This window comes from Maniola jurtina, chromosome 18 (genome assembly GCF_905333055.1).
Source record: "Maniola jurtina chromosome 18, ilManJurt1.1, whole genome shotgun sequence".
In the NCBI taxonomy this organism is placed as follows: Eukaryota; Metazoa; Arthropoda; class Insecta; order Lepidoptera; family Nymphalidae; genus Maniola; species Maniola jurtina.
In genome coordinates this window covers 5,524,834-5,551,740 of record NC_060046.1, presented here as the reverse complement: position 1 = coordinate 5,551,740, position 26,907 = coordinate 5,524,834, and the positions used below count along the sequence as shown (strand labels likewise).

At 35.7% G+C, this 26,907-nt stretch overlaps 1 protein-coding gene and 1 long non-coding RNA gene across 2 annotated transcripts; one reads left to right on the top strand and one right to left on the bottom strand.

The window, feature by feature from the left end:
• Nucleotides 1-281: 281 nt before the first annotated feature.
• LOC123874346 lies at nt 282-13,592 on the bottom strand. The gene is made up of 3 exons (XR_006797898.1): nt 13,460-13,592; nt 8,094-8,098; nt 282-292 (listed from the first exon to the last, which is right to left on the bottom strand). It is a non-coding gene; the product is annotated as an uncharacterized LOC123874346 (long non-coding RNA).
• LOC123874345 (G-patch domain and KOW motifs-containing protein) lies at nt 10,081-15,581 on the top strand. The gene is made up of 7 exons (XM_045919617.1): nt 10,081-10,446; nt 10,680-10,815; nt 11,593-11,742; nt 12,406-12,494; nt 12,927-13,101; nt 13,519-13,651; nt 14,959-15,581. The coding sequence occupies exons 1-7, from the start codon at nt 10,328-10,330 to the stop codon at nt 15,459-15,461; spliced, it is 1,305 nt and encodes a 434-aa protein (XP_045775573.1). The 5' UTR covers nt 10,081-10,327; the 3' UTR covers nt 15,462-15,581.
• Nucleotides 15,582-26,907: the final 11,326 nt, after the last annotated feature.

Genomic DNA, 26,907 nt, shown 5'->3' with positions numbered 1-26,907 from the left:
CTACACAAGAAAGCTAGGGATACAAAAACAAAATAAGATAAAGTTCAAAACTAAAAGTACAAAAACCCACCTACTACTTTTAAAGACTTCACCGCAGATGATTGATTTATATTTGAATATGTATAAATTATTATATACATGTATTCGAAATTTTCATAGTAACTGCTATGATTTGATATCGAACTCGATCCATCTATTTCAAGTTTATTTTTTCTTGATATACATTTCTTTTTCATGTCATGTGTAGGTAAACCAATTTCAATATACTTTTTGGGTTTTGTAGGTTATATCTCTTACATTCGTTTTGATTATGATAAGTTCTTTTATGACATATCGGAAAATTTTATGACATATGACAATATAGCCTCTAACACACGGAATGGTAAATCGAAGCGAAAGAGAGATCTCATTTATCAAAATTTAATGTGCAGTTTGGCAGTAATAAGTGAATCGATGAGCCAATAAACAAACAAATACGCAACACAACACGTGACAGGTTGTGATGGCAATCAGGGTGAGGACGCCCCGCACACCCACACAATCCCTGGGCTAATCCGGTGCGGGATAGCGCGTGTGACGTGCGGGTGTGCAGAACGTCCCCCGCCTCATACCTCGATTGCCATCTCGACCTGTCACGTACTATACATAGCTCCCGAAAACTCAGTCCTCTCTTAGTTGGATAAAGTATTGTTTTATCCATACTATATACTATAATATTATAAATGCGAAAGTGTGTCTGTCTGTCTGTCTGTCTGTCTGCTACGCTTTCACGGCTCAACCGCTGAACCGATTTTGATGAAATTTGGTACCAACTTAGGATATTTTCCGGGAAAGGACATAGGCTACTTTTTATCCCGGAAAAACAAACAGTTCCCCCGGGATAGCACGCTGTGTTTCACGCATTTGTCGTTCAATAACGCCGCAACAGAGCTACGGTTTGACGGCATTTTTTGCACAGACATAATTGAAGACGTAACAAGTGATACAGACTACTTTTTTTCCAAAATAAACAAACAGTTCCCAAGGGACAGCACGCTATTTTTCACGCATTTGTCCTACAATAACGCCGCAACAGAGCTACGGATTGACGGCATTTTTTTGCGTAAACATAGTTGAAGACCTTGCAAGTGATATATGCTACTTTTTCCAGAAAAAACAAACAGTTCCCACGGGATAGCCTACTATTTTCTCGTATATTTGTCGTTCAATAACGCCACAACAGAGCTATTCATTAACGTCAATTTTTTGCATTGACATAGTGGAGGATAAAAAGTGAAATAAGCAACTTTTCTCTCTAAAAATCAAACAGTTCCTGCAGGATAGCATGCTATCGTTCAGGCATTCGTCATTCATTAACGCCGCAACAGAGCTACAGATTGACGCTTTTTTTGCAAAGACATAGCTGAGAACCTAATAAGTAATAAATGCAACTTTTTTCCCCGAAAAATATGAACACTTTCCGCGGGATAGCATACTATTTTTCACGCATTTGTCGTACAATAAAACCGCAACAGAGCTACGGATTGCCGCTTTTTTTTGCAAAGACATAGCTGAAAACCTAATAAATAATAAATGAGACTTTTTCTGCCGAAAAATATGGACACTTCCCGCGGGATAGCATACTATTTTTCACGCATTTGAGTTTCACGAGTTACGGATGGACGCTTTTTTTTTTTGCAAAGACATAGCTGAGAATCTAATCACACTAATATTATAAAGGAGAAAGTTTGTATATATGTGTGTGTGTGTGTGTGTGTGTATGTTTGTTACTCCTTCACGCAAAAACTACTGGACAGATTGGGGTGAAATTTAGAATGCAGATAGATTATACCATGGATTCGCACACAGGCTACTTTTTATCCCGGAAAATCAAAAAATTCCCACGGGAATTTTAAAAAACCTACATCCACGTGAACGAAGTCGCGGGTATCAGCTAGTCACATCACACTAATATTATAAAGGCGAAAGTTTGTATGTGAGTGTGTGTGTGTGTGTGTTTGTGTGTTTGTTACTCCTTCACGCAAAAACTACTGGGCGGATTGGACTGTTTAGAATAGAGATAGATTATACTCTGGTTTAGCATATAGGCTACTTTTTATCCCGGAAAATCAAAGAGTTCCCACGGAATTTTTAAAAAACTACATCCACGCGAACGAAGTCGCGGGCATCAGCTAGTAAGTAATAAATGCAACTTTTTCTCCCGAAAAATATTATATGAACACTTCTCGCGGGATAGCATACTATTTTTCACGCATTTGTCATTCAATAACGCCACAACAGAGCTATGAATTGACGTCATTTTTTTAGGAATCAAGCAAAAACGGAACCCTTATAGGATCACTTTGTTGTCTGTCTATCTGTCTGTCTTTCCGTCGTGTCTGTCAAGAAACCTATAGGGTACTTCCCGTTGACCTAGAATCATGAAATTTGGCAGGTAGGTAGGTCTTACAGCACAAGTACAGGAATAAATCTGAAAACTGCGAATTAAAAAAAATGTTTCAATTTTCAAACTAAAGTAACTATACCAAGTGGGGTATCATATGAAAGGACTTTACCTGTACATTCTAAAACAGGTTTTCATTTATTTTTATGCATAATAGTTTTTGACTTATCGTGCAAAATGTTGGAAAAAATAGCCGAGTACGGAACTCTTAGTGCGCGAGTGTGACTCGCACTTGGCCGGTTGTTTTGCATAGACATAGTCGAGGAAAAAGTATTATAGACTACTTTTCCTTTCAAAAAAAACAAATAGTTCCCGCAGGATAGCATGCTAAAACACATGATAAAATAACTTAGGCATTGCATAAAATATTGTAACAAACCTCAATTATTATTAAAACCTTGAATCACGCGAGCGATGCCGCGGGTAATAGCTAGTTCAAAAATAAAACCATCATAAAGATCCACGAGGGATGACCACGTGCAAATGATAGTAATTATCCTATTGTTTCAGGTGTTATGGTAGAGTGTACAATGTATACAACCAAAATCTAAATACAAAATACCGTACTAATGCTGTAAAAGACAATAAACTAATGCTATTATGCAAATGAAAAAAAAGAAATCATAATGGAATACAAGAAACCACGCTAACGCCATAAAAGGACGATGAATCATCAAAATTTTATTTAGCGGCTAGGACAAATAGCAAGGCTATTGGGATATAGCATTGTCAGCCGGTAATAACTGTAAAACTATAATATTTAAGAATATTTGATTCTGAAAAATTATAATTCTAGTCAATAACTAATTATACAAAATTCAACTTTCCGTTTATTTAAAAACATGGTTTTCCTTATCACAAACGGTATAATGAAACCTTGAGTATTGAGTTTTACATATTTATAAAAGCTCTTGAAATAAATGTGAAACCCATGTAAAATTTAAACAGTTAAAAATTTATTTTTTAGAAATTATTAAAAATATAGATCAATGCCACTGCTCTGATAGGCATTGATCTATTCTCTACCGAAATCGCGTTTTACAATTTTTTTCAAATTTTGAAAATTAAATTGTTCCCTTTCAATGACAGGGAACAATAGATACCAATGCAGCTATTTGCTCGAGGCAATACTTATTTATTAACTAGCTGATGCCCGCAGCTTCACCCGCGTGGATTTAGGTTTCTAAAAATCCCGTGGGAACTTTTGATTTTCCAGGACAAAAGTAGCCTATCCGTAATAGCCCGTCCCCGGGATGCAACGCATTTCTGTACCACGTAAAAAACATCTAAACGGATGATCCTTTAAAAATCCCGAGGGATCACCAGGATTTAGGAATGCAATTCCTTACAGCATCATATAAACACAATTTAAAAATATACAAAAAGTTTTAATCTATCTTTAAGAAAAAATAGCGAGTATTAAAAATACCTAGTATTGAGAAGTGATAGTCGCACTACAATTTCAGGTAAATCGTAAATAATCCGATAACAATTGCTAAGCAAACAAGCGTTACGTCCGTTCTCGGAGAGGCCTCGGCCGATACTAATTTCCTAGTTCAATTTACTATTGCTTGTTGCACGGTTTTGTAGTGTGTTTCAAGATTATTTTTTGGAAACAAATATTAATTAAATTTAATTTTTTTTTTCTGTTTATATTGCAAATATGTTCTTCTTTAATGAGTACTTAGTTTTATTTATAAATGAAGAAAAATAACCCACCTAAATGACAGTTTTATGTGTCTGTAGTTTTATGAAATTATGACTTTTTTGTTTGAATTTTTATAATATAAAAAATGCCAAACGAAAGATTTGGTTCTGTCATCTTATTAGTTCAGGACCTTTTCTTTGGTAAATATATCTCTTTGTGAGAATCGACCAAGTAACTTTTGATGTAGTGAACGTCAAAGATGACACGAAATCCAAAATTCAGTAATAGTCTTTTGGTATTTTAGGCAATAAAAGATAAACTATGAATAAATTGCAAAATGTTGTCTGTCAATTTAATAAAACAGGAAATATTCTACAAAGTAGTATATACATGTTTTACATAAATGCAGTGTTTAATAAAATATAGGGGGGCAAAATGGCTTAAGAATAGCTCATGCCGGTTCAACACTCTTAATAGTAGGTAAACGCATCCTGTGGCAGTGTAATTAGTTCAACAAGGCAAGTACCTATCTACTATGTCGTCGTCGGGCTCAATTTGTATTCGAACTCTAATCTATAAGTAATCCTAGTTTGGCGTCTAGATTCTAAGTAAACATAGGTCTCCGATATCCGTTTAGCTGAAATCTGTCTATTGAATAATTTATAAGACGTTAATTAGATTGCTATCTGTTTAGCAACTACAAAGAAATACTCGTACGTAGAATAATAGCTCGTTCACACAGGCTACGTAAGCGTAGACGTAGCGCGTACCAATGGTATTGGCGTTGTAATGTATAGAACTGTATGAAACATGGCATACCGCTTGCGTAAAGCGTGGACATAATATGTGTAGCCCGGTGTGTTAGGGGTTCACGCGCGTCACTACGCACGTGTCACGTGTACCTACGCTATTGATGTGAATCGGCCTTAAGGCCTTCATTTTGCAGTCAAAAGCTCCCACGGAATTTTCAAAAACCTATGTCCACGTTTACGAAATAGCGGGAATCATTTAATTCCTACAGAGATTGTTTGCATCCTGGAAAAGGAGATAGACTACTCTTTATCTCAGAAAATCGAAGAATTTCCACAGCAACACACATAGTTAAACTCACGCGCACAAAGTCACGGGTATCATCTAAATTTCTTATATGCTTTACCACCCAACTACTTACTTATACAAAATCTCTTTACCCTTTTTATCGTTCACAAATATTGAAGTAGGGGAAAAAGCCCATCCTTTATTCTTTCTACCGATGTCTGGTTGTCAAGGAAATATGATTTCACGAATGAGCGAATTGAATATCCACCTCCATCAAATGCCAGATTTATATTCTGATCACAAGGAGCGCGACGCTAAAAATAATGCACCTTGTTTTATGGATTGGTGGTTCCCAAATCCAATAAGGCTCAAGGCTCTTATGCGCACCGTAGGGAAATTCCTTTTTCAACATGTTGGAAACTAAACTGAACCTAACTAACCTTTCCCACTGCCAAGAGTCACTGATAAAGATTTCTTATAGAGATTAGATACTTTTGGTACTTTTTTTTGGTAGAAATAAATAAAACATTAAAAAAGGCTGAATACAAGCGCTCAAAATATTCGTGCGTCTATTTGTGCGAAATAGGGATTCCGGTTAGTAAACGGGTGACAAATTGAAAGCGAATGCTGCACCCATGTGTCTTGAGCTTATTTTACATACTTAAATGTGTAAAAATCATTAAAAATCTTTTATATAATACAGAATTATTATTCAAAGTTGATACCCGTGACATCAACTGTGTGGATTTAAGCCATAATTCGCACGAGCGTTATAAAATCGTTGCGTTAAAACCCGGCGTTGGCGGATATTAACGTTGCACGCGTTAAAAAAGCGTTGTCGTGTGAACAGATACTTGGGAATGCATGTGTTCTATTTGAACGCTTTTTTAACGTACGTTAAAAAAGCTCTCGTGCGAATCAGCTCTAAATGTTTAAGAAATCCCTTTGGAATTTCTCAAAACTCTCTCAGTGTACTTATAAACAACGTAGGGACATTATGACAACTCTAAAAATGAACCAGCAACACAGAAACGGTTTTAATGAACACATTGTGAAATGAATTCCCACTGGTGAGTGGTGACCGGTGACAATCTAAATTGGAACAGTCCTGTTCTGTTCAAATCCCAAACCGTATTCGCGACCTTAATCATATTCATAATTTTATCATGATCACTAGCAGTCGTTTCCTGCGACTTCGATTGTGCTTTGATTTTCCGTCTTTTGGTACCTACTAGATACTACCTAGGCATTTTACAACAAAAGCGGCCGATACCTCAAAAGATCTACCTACCTATTAGCAGACTGAAGTGCCAGTGGGCAGATAATGTCTGTCGCAGAACCGACGGCCAATGGGGCAGACCGATAACCTGAAGAAGATGGCGGGAAGCGGGTGGATGAGGAAGGTGGAGGATCATGTTTTGTGGCGCGCTCTTGAAAAGGCCTATGCCCAGCTGTGGACGCATACCTACAGGCTGATGGATTGGAATGTTGTGCCAAAACTGTCTCAAAATTAGAATCGATTTCGATATGAATTTTCGATAAGAATTTAACCTACCTACTTAGTCTACTTACCTTGTGGGTATCTTGATTCGTGTGTGAAGCTATGGAATTCAAATCATTCATGAAGCTTGAATTCATAACATGGAATTGTAATCTGTATCATAGTAGACGTACCTACCTACCTACTTCTGTTATGGTTAAATACTTTTTTTTAATTTAAATTCAGAATATTAGCCATTTGAATCATGACTAACATTCACCTTTCCCCTCCAACTAAGCGTAAAGCTTGTGCTAGGAGTGGGTACGACAGTAGTGCAACGGGTGGGGTTTGAACCGTCGACCTTTCGGATTTCAGACCACTGCTATAACCGTTGAGCTATTGAGGCTCTATTATATATGATTATGGTCCTATATATGGCTCTATACTATGGCTCTATAATACCTACAGACAATCATCTTTATGTATTTTCTCTATCTCTTCTACCTGCGATCAGCCCTTGAATTGGACTATAAATACATAAATAGATTTGGTTCTTAAATGTTCCCAATAATTAAGACAATCATCTTAAACGTTCATTAATTTTTATAGCGAGGTAGGCATAACCTCAACGTTATGTGATCGCTGAAGATTATAGTGCTATAACGTGGGTAAGTAGGTACATAGGTAAATAAAACGTTATTTATTTTATTTACCACTCCAGGTCTCTCGAGAGACGCTATATAACATTCGTAGGCAAATAAAACGTCTAATGGTTCATTAATTTATTTTTATTATCCTACAAACACATAATAGCGTCATTAATGTCTTGAGTACCTACCTACCTACCAACTTTAGCTAGTCGCTAGCATATCGATAAACCTACAGTAAATAATTAATTTAAACTAGGACACTAGACTTCACTAGAGTCACATAGAATGAATTATAACAAAACACACAGAGATCCGACGAAACCCAGAGCAATCGTACGGTTCAAATTCAATATATTTTTATTCAATTAGACTTTTACAAGTACTTACTTTTGAATCGTCAAGAGCATCTACCACTGGTTCGGAATGCCTTTCCTACCGAGAAGAACCAGCAAGAATCTCGGCGGTTGCTCTTTTCAATACATGGCATAATATTGATATACAATATTATGCCATGTATACAAGTAATTAAGGAATTGGCCTATGTTGACGGCATTTGAAGAGTCGGTTGTCGAGGTCGTCATTTACCACGAGATCAAAGGCGTCGGACTATTGTGTATCTCTATGATACTTTTCTACCTGTCCTGAAAGACTTACACGAGTAGGTAAAAGTAAAGTAAAACACGCATCGAAAAAACACTGCGGCTGTGATAGCCGGGCACGCACCTTTGCCTTTTCGGAGTTTCTAACGATATCTCATAAATACATCGAAATCTGTTTAGGCATTTTCAAGTAATGGTGGAATAAAAATAGAAACTGACATTACACCTACATTACATACCCTACTTTTTTAGGCTGTCGTGTAACAAGGCCAAGTAAAAAAAAACCGGCCAAGTGCGAGTCAGACTCGCGCAGTGAGGGTTCCGTTCTCGGCTATTTTTTCCGATATTTTGCTTGATAAATCAAAAACTACTTTGCATAAAAATAATTAAAAATCTGTTTTAGAATGTACAAGTAAACACCTTTCATATTATTATCATACCCCACTTGGCATAGTTATCTTACTTTGAAAATTGAAACACATTTTTATTTTATTTTTCCTTTGACGGAACCACAAATTCAGGGTTTTAAGATTTATTCCTTTACTTGTGCTATAAGACCTACCTACCTGCCAAATTACATAATTCTAGGTCAACGGGAAGTACCCTATAGGTTTCTTGACTGACACAACGGACGGACGGACGGACAGACAGACAGACAAGAAAGTGATTCTATAAGGGTTCCGTTTTTCCTTTTGAGGTACGGAACCCTAAAAAGTGATAGTCTTCTTAATATTTTATTCCAAATTGATACATTTCCTCTGATATAGAGACGCGTGAATATAACAATATTGAGAGATATTCAGAAATGTATGCAATACAGACGGCCCCACGTCTCTAGGAAATAAATCGCAGCCTCTCAAGCATTCGCAGAGTTCAATATTATGTCGATATCGTCGAGGAAATATTTAATTTTGTTTCCAAGCGCGACGTTGCATCGCTTTAATGGAATCTTTTGAATCTTTTTAGCAGTATTTATTAATTATTTACTCGACTTCATCCGCGTGAATAGTACCTAAGTACCTATACCTAAGTACCTAGGTTTTTTGAAAATCCCGCGGGATCTCCGAAATAAAATGTAGTCTACTGCATGTAGTTATTTCCATTATTTCTATCTCCACGGAAAGAATAGAGAGTGATTAAATTAAAAGTATGCTCCTGAAGCATAGGTAACTACTTAATACCAATATTACACTATCACAAATTATAATATTGTATGATGTGTCCATGTGTGTAATTATTATTATAATATTAGGATAGGAGCATGGATTTGACTTGCACCTTGCTCCAGCAATGCTCTAATAATTAGGTGATTTAATATTAAATTCTTTGAAAAGAGCAACCGCCGAGTTTCTTACTGGTTCTTCTCGCTGTTGGTTAAAACTGAGCCCATTTCGGTTTAGAGTCACAGCGACCGGGCCCGGTCCGGAGTGCACCATACTTAAGTGTAGACTTTTTTTTTCTTGTCTGGCTAGGTGTAGACTTAACTATAGATAAAACAAATTGTCAAAGTCTGTCGTCAGTTGTCAATGGTTGTCAGCAGAGCTTTTCTTTTTTTTTAATATTCTGGCTTTACACAGATTAGCCATGACGTCAGGTTTGTAGTTGTCAGAGCTTGTCAGTTGTCACTAGTGCTTCCACTTTCAGAGATTTCGCCCTATTTTAGGGAGAAATTACTTATTTTAGGCAAGTTATAGGGCTAGAGTTTTTTATGCCACCATGGATTTAGGGCAATTTTGGCTGAAATTGAACTTCAGTAGAGGTAGCAGCTCTATTTTTTATAATGTAATATTTTTTATTTTCTTAGTTTCTTAAAAGGGCATAAAGCTCAAAAAGGCTAGAAATGACTAGAAATAGCTTTTCATTCTGCATCGTGGAAAATAGCGTATAGCAATGCTACTAAAGAGTTTATAAATATAAGGATATTATGTAGTTTAAAGTTACTATGATTTCAAAATAGAAGAAAATGATGACTGATTGAAACTCCTTCTTCATCAGGAATCTTAAAATTTAGAAAAAGTGATATCGAAACGTGAAATGATGTTGTTATGTACTTTAATAATAATTAATTAACTATAAGCTTTTATTAATTTAGTTTAGTTTATTAATTTAGTTACTTAAATTAAGTTTTAGGGTAATCTGGGGTGGATTCCTATAGAAATAGGGTAAAACGAAAACCCTGCGTGAAACACTAGTTGTCACCATTGTCACTGTCAGTGTCAGTTCCAAATGTCATTGTCAAAATCAAAATATAACCCCGAAGCGAATTTCGCATGCGTATTTAACTTTGTAAATAAATATTAATTGCATTTATCTCGGAAAAAAGTGTTATAAAAGAAATGGTGACCTAAACAATAGCTGTACTAATGTAGTCAACATAGTTCATACCTATAATATTAAACCTTGAACAAAAGCGCGGGGTTTTGGTTATTTCTTTTTGTTCCCAAATCGCAAATCAATTTCTTCAACAAAATGGAAGGCAAGAAGATATCTTTCGGATTTCTGAAAACGAAAAAGCAAGACAAACCGATTACTGCTGACAAAAAAGAATACATTGAATGCGTTGAAGAAAAGGCCATCAAAGTTGTTGGGTAATAAACCACTTTTTATATTTTGTTTAAGTATAAACTTTTCCCGCGACTTGTGGTTTTAGTTTAGAAAAAATAGAAAATCATATTGAGATATCTCAAAATCCTTTCTTGTGTGTCTACATTATAGATAGAACTTACTTAATTAAAAAACCAAGTTTCTAGACCCAGTGCTTTGAGCGGTTGATATTATGTTAGTCAGTTTTTTTTACATGTTTAAACTTGAAATATTCCAGAGGTGGGGTGATAGAAGAAACCAAGCCACTGGTTATACCCATGAAACCAAATACACTGATCACAGCAGAAAAACTAAAGGAAATAGCAGAAAAAGTTGAAAACTTCGATGAACCAGAAGTGAAGATTGAAAAGGAGGTAATGTGCTTGTAACATAGTTCTGTGCTATGCACAGGGTTCAAAGAAATGGTTGGTGAGCTTTAAACTCTGTGGATATGATTGGTATTATCACAAACCATCAAAAATAGCATTAAATTGACTTTGAATACAAAAAAGCGGTAAGGTATACTGAGGCATCCAAAAGCAGAGCTGTACTCTGTCTTGCTCACTCATATTAAGGTCTACCTTGACTGGAGCAGTTTCAACTTGCGTTAAAAGCTAACTACCCAAATGTAAACCTACCTCATTTTCACTGGCAATAGTGGATCAAAGCCTGTGGTAGTCACACTCGTTAATGACACACTCGTTTATAATTTTGTAGTAAAAATCAAACAAAAAAGCATAGTTGTATTCAATTCTACATATTTACTAGCATTACTAAGTTCTGCATATTTGGTGAAATCCCATTGAAACAAAGTGATAAACGTCGATAAAAAATTATTGTTGATGTGTATAGACACATCATGCATTGCTTCAGCAGTTTACATGACTCATACCTCTGCACAAGTTAAAAGGCAAGCACCAGTGTAGTTAGACCATTTTTTTATTTAATTGTGAGATAGGCATTTGTGACAATCATGCCTAAAAAAACAATGATGAGGTCCAATTTTGTACCATGTTTGCCTAGAAATGCCTACAATATGGATTGGTTGGTTGGTTGTTCTAATAGGTTGCCATCTCGAATGACTTAAGAAGCTTCTCTTCAATGAAACCAGGAATATCATTCTAATTTGGCAAACCTGTATAATATTTCAGGAAGAAAACACAGTACCAGAGAATGAAACCTTGGATCAGATGGCGATTAGAGAGTTGGTGGAGGGAGCAAAGAAAATTAAGAAAGAAAATGATACTGAAAAGTTAGTAGTGCCAATCAATTCCAAACCAATAATGGATGGCCAAGCTGAGGTAATATTAAAAGCTAATAATTTGCAGTTTTTTGTTCTTAATCAGCCACTTGTGGCTTGATATTTTTTATTATTATTACATTTTAGTGGTTGTCACTTGTTAAACAACCTCTTGTGGCAGCTAAACTTACGTGTTTATAGAAGTATGCCCAGTTGTTCCTTGGAACAGAACGCTATCAGGTCCACATGCCTGGACTATGGTGACAGTTATAGAAAGGAAGATCTATAAGAACCCAAGAACCATTGGGAGATGATCTGGAGACACCTCCCCCAAACTCGCCCCAAACCTTGCATGTCGCAGCCCGTGCATCTCACAGTCAGAAGTCCATTGAAAAAAGACCTGTCTAAACAACAAACTCCTAATAAACACATGAGTTTAGCGGTCATATTTATTATTATGAATATCAGATACGATAGTTACAACAATAAAGCTTCCTTATTTTAGTACTAGCTAATGCCTGCGACGTTGTCCGTGTGGACACCTGTTTTACCCCCTTAGGGCTTAAATTTTTTAAATTTCTTTTGTAGCGGATGTCTACGTCATAATAGCTATCGGCATGCCAAATTTCAGCCCGATCCGTCTAGTAGTTTGAGCTATGTGTTGATAGATCAGTCAGTCAGTCAGTCAGCTTTTCCTTTAGTTTGTTAATAAACATTGTTCCAGGCAACTCTGGATGACTATGAATCGGTTCCTATACAAGATTTTGGGCTGGCGATGCTACGTGGTATGGGCTGGACGCCGGGTCAAGATCAGTAAGTATAATGTGATAAAGTTTGGTATATAGTATATAGACCTAAATGACAAGTGTAAATTAAAAATTTATAACACACCCAACAAGTGAAGGTTACAGCTAGAAAAGAGCTGATAACTTTCAAACGGCTGAACCGATTTTCTTGGATTATAGCTAAGAACACTTGATCAAGCCACCTTTCAAACAAGAAAAAAACTAAATTATAATCGGTTCATTAGTTTAGGAGCTACGATGCCACAAACAGATACGTCAAACTTATAACACCCCTCTTTTTGGGTTGGGGGTTAAAAAGTGAGACTAATGAACAGTGACACCTTATTGGCTAGGCAGCGCGTATTATCTCACTCATAATATTTTGATTAATTTTTGAAGTGAACATTCTTATCAGATAGTTGGACTACTTATTTTGCAACTTATTAATCTTATTTCTCAGATCTAAATACAAACCACCACAGCTACGTCCGAAAGGTCTCGGCCTAGGCGCCGACAAAGTGATCAAGGAGAAAGAAAAAAGCAAATCGTCCAGAGACAAGGAAGAAGAGCTGTCTATAGTGAAAAATTCCTTTGTTAAAATCACTACTGGGAAATACAGTGGATTGTATGGCAAGGTAATAATACAATTTAATTTCCATTCTAAGTATCACCAAAAATCTAAATAGCTGGTTTGTCTGAGTGGATTTAGTTTTTATAGAAATCTTTATAGACCTTTTTAATTTTCCAGGATAAAAAGTAACCTATGCCCATCTCCAGGATGCAAGCTATCTCTGTTCTTTAGAAATCCAGTGGGAATCCTTTGATTTTCTTCACAAGATACAGCCCATTGACAGACAGACAGCGGATGAACGGACAGTGGAGGCTTACTAATAGAATCCCGTTGGCAACCTTCGGATACAGAACCCTAAAAAGCTGTATTATGTGTTTCAACTAAGAAGAGAACAATTAATATCACGTCGAACTTTCAGATACCAATGGACCATTTCTAATTGAAATACATAGTATTTTAAGTGACATGGTATTATTTACAGGTGGTAAGCTTAGATGAAGAAAACGGGCGTGTAATGGTCGACATTACAATGAAAAAGGAAACAGTCAGCCTCAGTGAGTTCATGATGCAAGCAGTCACAAAATCCGAGTATGATAAGCAGTCGAAAGTTATCAGTGAGTATTAGATTAGTAATTTTCTAGGCAAGTGTGATCTACCCTCACTTAGGTTGCATTTTCACATTTCGACGGCTTAGAGTGAAAACCTCGTAAGTGTAAAAGAAGTAACTTTTCAGGAGGAAGAAAAAACTGCGTGCTGTAAAATTAGAAGCGAGTATTTACGAGTTTCTCATTTAATGTCATAGATGGCGTTACGAGTATCGAATGAAGAAATTAGATCAGGATGTGCGTTGCGAGGTTTTCTTCCTAGAAACGCAATAAAATAAATTTGAGCATAAATGCGTTCCCAAGGTTTTCACTCTAAGACGACGATATCACATAGGTTGATTGCATCCAAACGCGAAGTACATTTGGCGCAAATAGCCCTATTGTAGCCCTATTTTTTCTATGATTTCACATCACCATAGCCTAATATTTGAAATTATAATATTGTCGATCAAACTGAGAGTTCTCTCACTCTAGTTCACTTTGGCGCTAGTCAGTAAACTAAAAAAACACCCCCCATTCAATGCTAGTCCCAAACCCAAAAATAAAGAGAGATGTGTTTGTTATTGTTGGGTCGAAAACTTCGGCGTAAGATAGCTGCCACCTAGCGAACATTCGAAACACTGTTTGGTTCTCAGACATGCTTTGGTGCGGTTAAGTTAGAATATCCAAGCCAATACAGCTTCTTAGATTTTTACGGATTTAAGCCACCAGCGGGCGCTGCAGCCAATGGAAATTCTTTCATTTTTAGCGCTCCGCAATCAACAACACCGTAAATTACTTAAGTCTCCGCTGACCGTTCGTTTGTCTGCCTGTTTGTCAGCGAGCTGTATCTTATAATTTGTAATAGACAGACGGCCGTATTCACAATCATTACTATGAGGTCTCAAGTGCGCTCGAACGCATAGTGTAGGTTCCACCAATCAGATCACTGTAAATTGACGTGACACAGTCATCTGATTGGTGGAGCCGACACTGTGCGTTCGAGCGCACTATGAGACATCATAGTAACGTTTGTGAATACGGGTGAGAGAGTTGAAATTTTCGGTGTGTAATTCTATTGCCGCTATGGCAACAAATAATAATGATTTCAAAATGGCAGCCATGAAAATGAAAAAGTAGATAATTATTATTCCTTGTATGATGGTACAACAAACAAACAAACAAAACTTGACAGTTAGTAGACATGTTCCTGCCGAGAGTCGAACCACCCTCATACCATTTATAACACCACTCCAATGCAAATGGAGATAAAAAAACTTTATTTTGTAAGTGATATAATATAAAGAAGTTTAATTTATTCTTTTACTGTTTTCTAGACTCGGAGTCCTACGAAGAGTATAAGAAGAAAGAAACACTCAATAGTTCCAAAAGTCACAATTCAAAAACAGTAGAAACGAGAAAAGAAGGAACATCGAGTAAAAAGTCAAATGAAACCCGCGAAAAAGAGCATACGGAAATACGAGAAGACAGACTTAATAATGATGAAAAATACTCAAACGGAAGTAATAGAAGTAAAGAGAAGGAGAGATATAGGAAAGAGTCTTCTAGCAGCGAAGAAGAACGGAGTCGTCACCGAAAGAAGAATAAAAAGAAATATAGTAGTAATGAATCTTTAACCTCAGAATCTGATCATAGACACAAATCAATTGATAGAAGAAGAGATAGCAGTAGCGATTCAGATAAAAATCACCGTAAGAAAGAGAAAAGTCACAGAAGTAAATCTTCTAAAGAAAAACGAGACATAGACAAAAAGAGAAAAGGGAAGAAGAAGAAACGAGATCGGGATCGATCGCCGAACTATAAGAAACATAGGAAATAAGTGTAAATAATAAAATTAATAATTATTTTTTTTACATTATGTGGTACAATAATAATCTTTTTTTTTTCAATAAAAACTTTCAATGTAAATATTTATGTTATTTGACATAAAGTATCCACTGCAAAAAAACTATGGATAGTTATAGTCATAACGCATAACTGAGTAGACTCCTGCGCTAGTGGAGATACTCCAAACTTCATAGTCGATGATCTTTCCTCCCTGTGTCGGGGACAATGCGCAGCGAAACTTTCAGCTTTTATAAAATAACGAACGTCTGGTACGTGCTGGCTCTCTCTCTGTCTCTATAATATGTCTTACGACTACCAGCCTTGGTAGAACTTGAGTTAGTACGCCTTAGACCACTAGGCCATGGTTCTCTTACCAGTAAATTTTAGATGATAATGGATATTAATTAATCCTAAAATTTCGCCATTGTTGGTAAATGAACCTTGACCTAGGTGGTCAAAGAGCTCCGTCGCGATACCTACAATCCGACAAGGCTCTTTTGGCGCGTGGCCACAATCGGAACTAAAGCCTCTATCTTGAGAAGTGCACTTGTTGATGTCTTGCTGTGTCGGCATAAAGCTACAACAGCGCCCTCACTCAAGCGCCAAAAGAGCCTTTGTTATGTGTAAAACTGCATTTATTAATCGTGCATGTCAAATAATGATTCAGTAGCCAATAAACCATGAGTTAAAGTAGACGTGTTTCCTTTCTTCTGAAAGCCAATTCAAGTGAACCTTATTACCACAACAGCCTTGTCGGACTGTAAGGGAGAAGCAGGTCCAAATCCTGCCGGTTCTGCAGTTTTTGAGATGACATGTTCAAAATTATTTAGAAATCAGTATGACATTCTGCTATCGCGTTTTTCTGGAATCCTAATTGAAAGTATTCATATTACCTACCATTTAATTAACGCGTTATGAGCTTTGAGATTATGGCGGTCGTAAAGTCGTTCATTTAGCCGTATAACTTCTGCTTTCTTTGTAAGCTGGTATAGGTACTCGTAGTCAGTAACGGGATAGCCTAGTGGCTAAGTCCTCGGCCTCCTATTCGGGAGGTCCGGGGTTCGATTCCCGGCACGGACTTATAACTTTTTGCATGCTATGTGCTTCTGTAATGTTCTCAAATGTGTGTAAAGTTTGCCAATAGCGGGGGAGGCTATGATCACCCTCTTTTCATTCTGAGAGACGACCCCTTCGTTAACGATCAGTCACAACGGTAAACTTCAACGTTCGTCAACGGTCAGTCGACGGCTATCGTTAGGATCTGTAAATTATTGGGAAGTGGCCGTGTATATGCGCACGGAGTCGTTGCAACTCCGTGAATATAGACTGCAACTTCCATACAAATCCGTTTCTAACGCCCGCCGTCGACCGAGTTGCCAGGCAACGAGTCGACCATGCGTAATGGGTTTTCAAGTCGGCAATTCCTTGGCAGTTAGTTATTCCTGTGCTGCAGATGACCATGGACAGTGCAGCAGTTGTCACTTATAAGCTTGTATGAATTAAATAAACACTTAAAAGATATTAGGTATCTAGGCTCAACGATCAATATGACATCCTGCCGTCCAGTTACCATCGCGTTATTCTTAAAACTTAATAAGTTTGGTTTCCCTAGTACGGGTGTCAAAGCACTCCATCTGGTATCACAGTTATCGTGTTTACTTTTACGGTCTGCTATTTTTAAGGAGTTCATTTATTGTCAAAACTGTTTTTTGGCTTAATATATTTATTTATTTATTTAGGTATCTAGGCTCAACGATCAATATGACATCCTGCCGTCCAGTGACCATCGCGTTATTCTTAAAACTTAATAAGCAGCATAGATTCTACCATTTAATTAACGCATAACTTCGTTATGAGCTTTCAGATTACGCCGGTCGTAATGTCATTCAGTTTAGCCGTATAAATTCTGCTTTCTTTGTAAGCTGCTATAATTTATTAGGTCGAAGATAGTAACTATTATGATGCTCATAAGAAAATGGCCTTACAGTTGACCTGTTTTTATTTATCGACGTGACCCGGATTAAAAATTACATCGTATGCTAAAGCTTTTGCGTAAAATAAGTTCATGTTGGCTTATAAATAACTAGCCGATGCCCGCGACCTCGCCCGCGTGGATTTAAGTTTTTCGAAATCCCATGGGAACTTTTTGATTTTCCGGGATAAAAATTTGCCTATGTGCTAATCCAGGATATTATCTATCTTTATTCCAAATTTCAGCCAAATCTATTTTTGGGTAAGGTCTGACGAAATCACAAACACAATCTTTATGATAAATTATTACACTTTTATTTCATATTTAAATTTATTAACTTTTACATTTGTGTCAAATAAATGTTGTTCCTCTTACGTTAGTACATTTTCGAATGTCGTCGTTTTAAAACCACTCTTACAGGTAACCTCTCCACGTTTATTAGCCACTCCCCTTTTTATCTTATCGTTATCGGCCAATCCAAATTGTACAATGAATAAACTTAGTGACTAATATACAAATCATCAAGCTCGTTTAACAAATCATCTAAGTAATAAAGATGTTTTCATCTTATATATTGATTACAAATATTATCCTTTATTATGCTACAATTCATCAACTAGAAACTATAAGAATTTTATATACAGTACGTTTATCGATCAGATGTTGAACAACTTCAGCCAATCAATGACGCCTTCTAATATGATGTTATGATTTGTTATGATTTGAGTGGCGCCAACTATCTAATCAGTAACTTCTACACGTTTATAGATAATTAATATGGGCCAAGCTTACAGCTCGGCCATCCTGTTTTAAGCGAGTCTCATCGCTTAAAAAAAAAAAAAAAAAAAAAAAATTAAAACTTAAGTAACATGTAAACTTCACAACCAAAATGACAAAGACTTAGTTCAACAAAACAAAAAAAAATTAAGATAGTAATTAATTAAATTAATATTCTTGCTAACCTTAACTAGAAGGAATATACAGTTTTATTGATACATTGGTATTGATTATGATTGCAACTTAATTTTAGAGCACTCGCAGCAACCCTTTCCATCCGATATAATTAGAAAATAGCAGATAAACTCAATTCAATTCCAAACTATTTACCCTCGCAACTTTACCTGCCAGTCTACAGTAGCACTCAAATTTAGCCTTTAATCTAAAATTCATTTTTCTGTTCTCTTCCGCTAATATTAAAATAAAAAGATGCAGACACTCTAAATTTATAAATAATTTTTCAAAAATCATAAAGATATCAAAAATTGCGAGACCAGTAGCAACTAAATGAGGCCTCCATTTAATCAAAGAAGGTAGGTACATGCATAAAGTCCGAAGTATCAATTATAACTCACAAGCCAATATTTTACAGGAACACGCAATAGAGATTTGGGGATGAGCATGTAAAACTAATTACTAAAAACTACTTTAAAGGGTTTCAAGTATCTCAAAATAAATTGTTAAAAGTTCTGTTCCAACTAGACTCTCCTTCCCACTAAAGAATTATATAAGAAAACTGATGAACTATATTATATAAGTCAATTATACAAATTCAAAATATGTCTATTTGTTAGGAAAATACTATTAAAGTCCGTACATACACGCATCACTTTAAATCTAAATCTCATAAATATGGTACACAAAACGAACATACCTATTATGCTACAATTACATAAAGCTAGGACTAATTATGGTATGTAAACTACCTAGCTCTACTACATAATGTACTTGCCGAAACTCATACTGGAGGAAAAATCTTTTACAAAGTTTAAAGTTTAATCAAATAGTGTCAAACACCATAGATATCTTAGCTAGATGTAGGTATAGTTTGTTAACGAATATAACGTTTTTTTGACTTTTTATATTATTTTATAGTCACCATACCTTTAAAGATTATGTTTTCTTCTATATTTATATTTAGAATCGGGAGCGATTCTTAATATGAATATGTGTAAGTGAACTTCTTGTCCTTTTGATAAAATAAACTCTCTAAACTTAAAGTTAATCGCCGCCAGTTCTCGATTCAAATCACAAAACATTTTCATACACTTTCAACGCAATAGTTTTACGCACATATTTTCTTCTTCCCTTCTTATTGGAAAATCGCGGATTCCGAGCCTTGGCGCGTCTCTCTTCTACCGGGATACATATATGATTGTCCTTATTTCCCTCCAGATCCAAATTTTTAATGACCCCTATCCTAGGGTCCTTTCCCTCCAGATCCAAATTTTTAATGACCCTTATCCTAGGGTCCACCTCCTTCCTCCTATAGGACTTTTTGTCCATAGCCCGTAACCTCGGGGCTTTTCCATCCTTTCCTTCCTTGGGACTTTGTGTCCCTGACCCATACCTAGTTTTGGGTCTTCCTTTCCCTCATTTGTTCATTTCCAACATCCTTGGATCCTGCAAACATAAAACACTTTGAGTAGACCGTTCATTTAATTTTGTTTCATAAGCATCCATCATAATACAATCCGACCTAAGAGAAGTAATTTTACTTGGTAACCTAGAAAACCTATTATCATTATTATAATTTAGTTTTCTCCAGTTCCGTACCCCTCGAAGGGTGCCTACGAGACCCTATTTTCTAAACCTCTGCTCTCCGTCCGTCTGTCCGTCTGCACGTGCGTCACGGCCCGAACCGCGAACGGCGTATCGTGAACCGTGATAGATAGAGAGTTGAAAGGAACGTGATTACGGATGTATGAAAATCCTATGCCTGGTTTGCTTCCAATTCAAACTTTTTCTTTTAATGCAGATTACGCTTCCCATATTTCTTACAATTACCTATTGTTTTTTTTAGCAAAATCCACATTCTGAAGTACTAATGGACAATGTTAAACAAACGCCAGGGTACAGTAGTTGCGTCACTTGTGCCTCTTAACCATATAATATCTACATGCAAAAAGAATCTTTGATTTATAATTTCACATGATACTTATATATTTTATTTTAGCCATAATATGCACCATATGGCGTACTTTGTCGTTTCGAGTAACATAAGCAGAACTACCAAATTCGACCCTGGGAACGACACAGTCGCGACTCGCCGCCGAATGATACCTATTAGTTTATCATTAATTCCTTTTGAATGTCAAAAATTCATCTACTGTGTAGAAGCACCTTTCTATTAGCCACCGTTTAAGCCTTAATTGAAATAAGTTTAATGGAAGTTCTCTAAACGCCTTTGGTATTTTATTGTAAACTATGATTGATTTTACTGCGCAGTTTTTTAATAGAATAGCACTTTTACAGCCTGGCATTCTTTTTTTTTTGGGATCCCTAAGTAGAACTTTACTTTTATCTCCTAAATTTTCAAAAAAATGCGGGTTCTTTTTTATGAAAATCCCTACTTCTAAAATATAAAGGCATGGTAGTGTCAATAGCTTTCGTCCCTTAAATAACGGCCTACATGATTGGAGAGGTCCTACTCCACATACAGCTCTCACACATTTTTTCTGTGCTATAAAAAGTATTTTTAAATGTGTGGAACAACCCCATACTACTATTCCGTACCTCAATATTGAGCCAACGTAAGCATGATATGCAATAAGCGCGGATTTTTCACTCACTGTCCGTCTTAACTAAACTAACGTAACTTTCATAGAGAAAAGCGATATCAACATAATAGCAGGAAAAAAAATGAAATAAATATTCCGTTCGATACATCTCTATTCTCTACGACATCAAGATCTCTATCACAAGCTGATCGATCATAAAGATTAGAAGAAAGTAGGTACCTTATACATTATTTTATATGTTAATCGTAATGACCCGCATCTGTTCGATTTCCCTTTATTCGTTTCGTAAAAGATTCATCCTCGTACGTCCATCATCATCATCATCGTCATCTACATCGTCATCATCATAAGGTCACTGTTGAACATAAACCTTCCCTAGTAAGCACCACACGTACTGTCCTCAGCCTTCCTCATTCAACCCCTGGTTCCTATTGATACAAACCACTAAACCCCCCCCCATCAAATGTGTACCTATCTACATCCATCCATCATACCCAAATGCCGTGCTGGTTGATGTGATGAGCGACAAAGTGTTAACCTCTTCAATACGTCATGGAACTGTAGGAATAGCCATGGAAGACCTCCAAACCGAACGTTGATATTTTGTGTAAGTGGTCCCACGAGTCAAAAAAAAAAATATTCTTGTCCATAAAGGAACAAGCCACGATATAGATTCTTCTATCGGAACTTAAATATTCCAATCACTGCATGCATTCCAACTAATCAGTTTGCTACTGTATATTTGAAGTTGATAATAAATAAAAATGTTAGCTTAATTAAATTCCTATGATAATTCGATTTTTTGGTGCATCAACCAGCTTCACCTATTATGTAAAATTAAATGTATATATATTTTGTTTTTAATTACCGGCTGTACATTTTAAACTAACCTAAGCAAAATATACTTTCTTACTAATAACTTAATCTTAAAAATTTTCAAGAGGATCCTTCCGCCTCAAATTAACTCAATGATAAAAATGAACAGGAAACTTTAAATGTTGTAAAATCCAGCCAATGCTTCGTACCTTGCTTTATTAATCCAATAGGTACTTCTTTGGATTTTGTCAAAACAAAATACTTTTACTTGTTGAGTGTATAATAAATAAATAATGTAATAAATCAATTAACTGTTAAAGCTAATAACTTTTACAGAAAGCGAACCTCATGATATCTCTTATGAGTTTTAAGCGTAAAATTACCACGCCGAAAACAAAACATGAGCTGACAGTATTCTTATTTGATATACGTAATCCAGTAATACTATATCTATCTACATAATTCGTAAATATGTATGTATAGTTTGTAAGTTACTATTTCACTTTATGCTGTTTCAATGCTTTAAGTTATTATTTTTATCTTTGTCTCATTTTTTTAGTTTAGCCTCATTCTATTTTTAAACTTACTATTTCGCTATAATATTTACAAGTAACCTCATCGAAGACTACACGGTCTTCTGATAACCCAACAAGCATTTACCCAACAGCTATCGCTTTCACCCGAACGGAGGTTCCCTGAAATATACTGAGATAACAATACCTAGTTGACACATGGATGTACAAGAGCGGCAACAAGCTATGACCCCCTCTAGTCATAACTATCTTTATGATTGTAACATTTCAAACAGTGAAAGTATGTATAAACGATTTCGTCCATAGGACATGCGCTCTAAAGAATGTTAATATAATTATCAGCAACTAAAAGCTTGAAGAAACTAATAGGTACAACTTGTCTTTGAAGTATGAAAATATGCACATTTATCAAGTATACCAGTTCATCAAACATTAAAGTACGCATTTATAAAATGATAACTCATTTATTAATCAAGATAACTACCTGTTTATCAAACCTACCCTACCAAATATAAATAACTACTCACCAAATGTAATACTTTATAACTTAAGTAAAAATATGAAACAAATGTGCATCAACCACATACATACACTCTTCAAATTCATCCATTTATCAAAATGTTATATAATATAACCATTCACCAAATCCATTATATACTTAGTTAATTAAATAGTTTAGTCAAACTTTACTCCACTTGCCACGATTGCAAATTTTCAAACCAACCAGTTTAAACCACTGTGCCTCCAAAATAATCAGCCGCAAACATTGCAGCTCATCTCACTTGATAATGCATCCCTCCCTCAGAAAAACAGGCATTAGGAATGTCTTTCCAAGACGCGCGAGAGACAGCCACCGTGGCTTTTCGCGAGATTTAATCCAAATTGAACTAATGCCTAAATAAACAATTTAATTAGAGGGCGATTGCTTTTGCAACCTCTAACCGTCCAATCAAACACCGAAAGTATTCAATAATCCGAGACGTAAATAAAAACCCGTCAGAACACCGTATTTATAAAAAAAAAGACAAGAAAAAGATTCCTCCTCGCAATAGATCGCGTGACCTCTAACAAGTGAATTATCGACTTTATTACACAATTTATCCTCAACAAGTTTTACATCATTTCCTACAATTGAAATCTTTCTATTTTAAATACCCTAACTACAACTTCATAATCCAACCAAAAATCACACTAGATTTATCCCTCGGTCCCACATCTTTAATGCTTTTTTTTTTCTGTTTGGGTAACTAAAACAAAAAAATATATATACTCATGTTATAAAACGTTGTCAAAGCTTTCCTGAACGCGCTAAATAAGCAAAAACATAAAATCAGGCGAAATGCCAGACCAGCCAAAAAACCTTCAATGCTTAATCAGCCTAAAAAAAAAATTATGATCAATATTCATATTATTATCATGAGATACTACCGGCGCTCCTAAGCGAAATTTATAAGGCACCGCATTTCGATTTTATCAAACAGACTGATCAATTTCGAGAGCACAACAAACGTGGTTTCCTGAGAGTTTCGTTAACTAAATGCATATCGAAACTGAACTATCGCGAAGCGAGTCAAGCGAGCGTGAATTTTTTTTTTTAAATATATTTCTGGGATAATGTCATGCCACAAACGCGAGCGTAGTGCAAAGATATTTGCCTAAAATTTCTTTCGTAAAACAAAGAAAATAGTATTTTGGTAGTAGGTACTTATTATCGCGCCCTGCCCTAAGGGCAGTACTGTAGGTATATTACCATTAAAAAAAAAAAACTTACTCTAATTTTAATAGAACATTTGCCAGGAATTTAACCCGCCAAGCGATGTTAATCCAATAAAAACAAAATCATATTGCATTTAAATGCGGCAGTACACAGTTAATTGCGTGAATACAGGTAAAAAAAAAACCCCGCTGCTCATATACTATACCTACCTACTACTCGTAGTACTCAAATTATTGTGCCAGTATTAAAAGTAAATTAGCTGTTATCTAGCGTGGTAGACTACGGCCTAAACCCTTCTCATTCTGTGAGGAGACACTTGTTGCTCAGTAGTGGGCCGGCCATGGGTTGTTCATGGTGAGCTGTTGTCAACAAAGTTATGTTTGAAACTCAAACATTACGCGTTTCAAGTGGTAAAAATAGATAAATGAAAACATTTCTCCTCACTTTTGTAAAAAAAAAACACTTATTTATGCACCCCGTATTTAAAACTATCTGACTACCTACCTACCATAATTTTAAATTTAGTTAAAGAATAACCAGATAAGATAAACCTACTTTTACACCCATTTTAGGATTTATATTTCTCAAAATGCTCAATTTATTAACCCTGGTCACTATTACTTTATTACAACGGATCACCTTCATTTTTATCAATTAACATTTTATATCCCCAATCATTTAGTAACCATTACAAGTAGAGACGGATTATTTCACTGGCAGGCGTAAAACGAAAAGCTATTTCATGTAACTTTTTCTACCTTATCCCAAAGCGGTTTACAAAAAATAATAATTTCACAAAACAACATTCAAGATGCCCAATGAGTGCTGTGTGATAATATCGCGTCACTGTGTGCTAGAAAAAGGAAAACATCTATCTATACAATGAATGCAGTAAACGATTGAACCTAAATCCAGAAATTCACCTTCCGTAAAACAAAACCACTATGTGAAAATAAATCCCTATCGTAACTCTTAACCAAACTAATTCGGCACACGATTACAAGTGTGAAGATTGAAATACCACGTTCCGTGAGATATTCACCTGTGAAATCATTTAATGAGAAATAAAACCCCGGCAGGACATAGTAGATACATCCTGAAAACTATTTAAAAGTAACAATAACGCCCATCATTAAGTAAACCACACTTTTTATATTGTTTAACACTATGTTCACTATCTATTTCATTGTACCCACGATACAGGATAACCTAGTGCGGGTACCACCAGACACAGGAAAATTGTACAAGACTGTATTTTGTAAATAAACATTTTTCATTTTTCATTGTAAAATAAGCCTTCTAAATACCTCAACGTTATTTAAACCACAATTTGAAGGTCGATCGCATTTGTATAACCAATATACAAGATGAATTATAAAAATGTGGGTAATTCTAGGTATCATAACGTTATATAATTTCCATTCCAACTCGGAGCAAAGCTTTTTAACAAAATGATAACTAAATGTAGAACAAACAAAACGAAAACCCACACAAATAAAAAAATAAAAAAAAAAATTACCATTAATAGGTATCAATAAAAATAAAATCATGGAAAGATCCTACCCGTTTATCCAGAAATCCTTTGATGCCATGACTAGGTACTTTGATATATTGAGGCCCAAATATTGGCCTTGTGCTCCAAAATGTCTGTGGTCTACTAGACCTCCACTTCTTTCTCGTTCCTCTGTATATTTCCACTTGTTTCTCTGAGTCGTGAGCGTGACAAGAAAATATTATATTTTCTTGATGTCCCTCTTCTGACCTTTTGGGTAAGGTCTGACGAAATCACAAACACAATCTTTATGATAAATTATTACACTTTTATTTCATATTTAAATTTATTAACTTTTACATTTGTGTCAAATAAATGTTGTTCCTCTTACGTTAGTATATTTTCGAATGTCGTCGTTTTAAAACCACTCTTACAGGTAACCTCTCCACGTTTATTAGCCACTCCCCTTTTTATCTTATCGTTATCGGCCAATCCAAATTGTACAATGAATAAACTTAGTGACTAATATACAAATCATCAAGCTCGTTTAACAAATCATCTAAGTAATAAAGATGTTTTCATCTTATATATTGATTACAAATATTATCCTTTATTATGCTACAATTCATCAACTAGAAACTATAAGAATTTTATATACAGTACGTTTATCGATCAGATGTTGAACAACTTCAGCCAATCAATGACGCCTTCTAATATGATGTTATGATTTGTTATGATTTGAGTGGCGCCAACTATCTAATCAGTAACTTCTACACGTTCATAGATAATTAATATGGGCCAAGCTTACACTATCTAGTATTTTTTGCGTGAAGGAGTAACAAACATACACACAAACTTTCGCCTTTATAATATTAGTGTGAAGTGTGATTATAATTAATATAGATATGCTTTCTTACCTAGTGTCATTACAAAACACTGATGACTGATGAGCGATTAACTCTACCGGGTAAGTACGAGTAGGTAGGTGCCCATCTATTACCTAGCCAAGCAATTTACTATACCTACCTACTTACCTTTTTATTACTACTAGAATTTCTTTCGAGATAGCCGACTTAGGTAAGGTAATCACACTAATATTATAAAGGAGAAAGTTTGTATGTGTGTGTGTGTGTGTGTGTGTGTATGTTTGTTACTCCTTCACGCAAAAACTACTGGACGGATTGGGCTGAAATTTAGAATGGAGATAGATTATACCCTGGATTAGCACATAGGGTACTTTTTATCCCGGAAATCAAAGAGTTCCCACGGGAATTTTAAAAACCTACATCCACGCGAACGAAGTCGCGGGTATCAGCTAGTTCATAATAATTTATTTATTATTCCTTATAATCCTAGTAGGTACACTGAAAGTAGTAAAGCCTCTGTCGTT